This window comes from Helobdella robusta, assembly GCF_000326865.2.
Source record: "Helobdella robusta unplaced genomic scaffold HELROscaffold_21, whole genome shotgun sequence".
Taxonomy (NCBI): Eukaryota; Metazoa; Annelida; class Clitellata; order Rhynchobdellida; family Glossiphoniidae; genus Helobdella; species Helobdella robusta.
This window is the reverse complement of record NW_008704124.1, coordinates 2421784-2422894: the sequence shown is the minus strand read 5'-3', so window position 1 is coordinate 2422894 and position 1111 is coordinate 2421784. Positions and strand designations below refer to the sequence as shown.

Sequence of the window (1111 nt, the reverse complement as noted above, 5' to 3'; positions counted from 1 at the left end):
TCAGTCATATACGCTGGCCACTAGAACAGAAATGAATCAAAAACTATAAACAATTTCACATTAAACCTGGCTTTAAATTTATGGAGAATTAAAATGAAATGAACAAACCACAACTAAATGGAAAAAAGTATCCACAAATAGATGATTATCAATTTTACTTTGTACAATTACATCCACATAATTCAATTTTGAAACTAGAGAAAAAATATAAAACTTTTGTAAACAAACATTACAATGTTGTACGAGACTTTAATTCATTCATGACTTGGTTATAAGATTTCGATTTTTTAAAGCAGGGTATTCGACCATGGGCTACTGTTTGGTGTCTTAGCATGCTTCTTCTAGTGCTGTAAGGTTTACTACAACTTGGAAACTCGCATATGTACTGTTTCCTGAACAAATTGTCAATATCTTTTTGGCATGATGATTCAAAGAATTGTGAAGAATGATAAATTGCAGGTTGTGTAGTCAAATTTGTGGTCAAATAATCGATGGTGTTTTCAGAACATTGATGTTTCTGGAAAAAATAAAAATAAACTATAAATTCATTTTGATAATCCAGTGAATGATAATAGGTGCAAGAACTTACAAATATCTTTTTGTTTCTTAAACCTGTGAATTTAGAATTGTGAACGTTCAAATTACTCTGCATACTAATGTTTCCAGTTGTCTCAGAACATTGATTATCATTTGAAACAAGTTCCCCAGTTTTTTCTGGCTTGACAATGTGGTGAACTGTATCCTCACTCAAATTAAGCAAATGTATTTCGTTTTTCTTATCTTCATTTATTATGCTGTTGTTAAGAACCTTGAAATCTGAAGTTACCCTCCTTTCACTGAGTATAGAGTCGCTTGAGGTTTCTATAATGCATGGTTCACTATCTTTTGAAGTAAAAACAGACCTTTGTATTACAGAGCTCGTAGGTGTATTATCCACAACAGACTCATGAGTGAAATTTTCGGCAAAATTAATTAGGACAATGTCTTTGCTGTTGATGGTCAACGCTAATAATCCTTCAATCTTCAATTGATGATGTGACAGTCCATTTTTACAAAGCAAAGAAACGGTAGAAACAATAATCGACTTTATGTCTTCGTAATTCTTGTTCAT

At 31.7% G+C, this 1111-nt stretch overlaps 1 protein-coding gene across 1 annotated transcript; it reads right to left on the bottom strand.

Annotated features, from left to right (window-relative positions):
* Positions 1-229: 229 nt before the first annotated feature.
* HELRODRAFT_171758 (hypothetical protein) lies at positions 230-1111 on the bottom strand (the record flags this gene model as incomplete). Its single annotated transcript, XM_009018433.1, has 2 exons — positions 230-517; positions 590-1111. 2 exons carry the CDS (start codon positions 1109-1111, stop codon positions 230-232), a joined length of 810 nt encoding a protein of 269 aa, XP_009016681.1.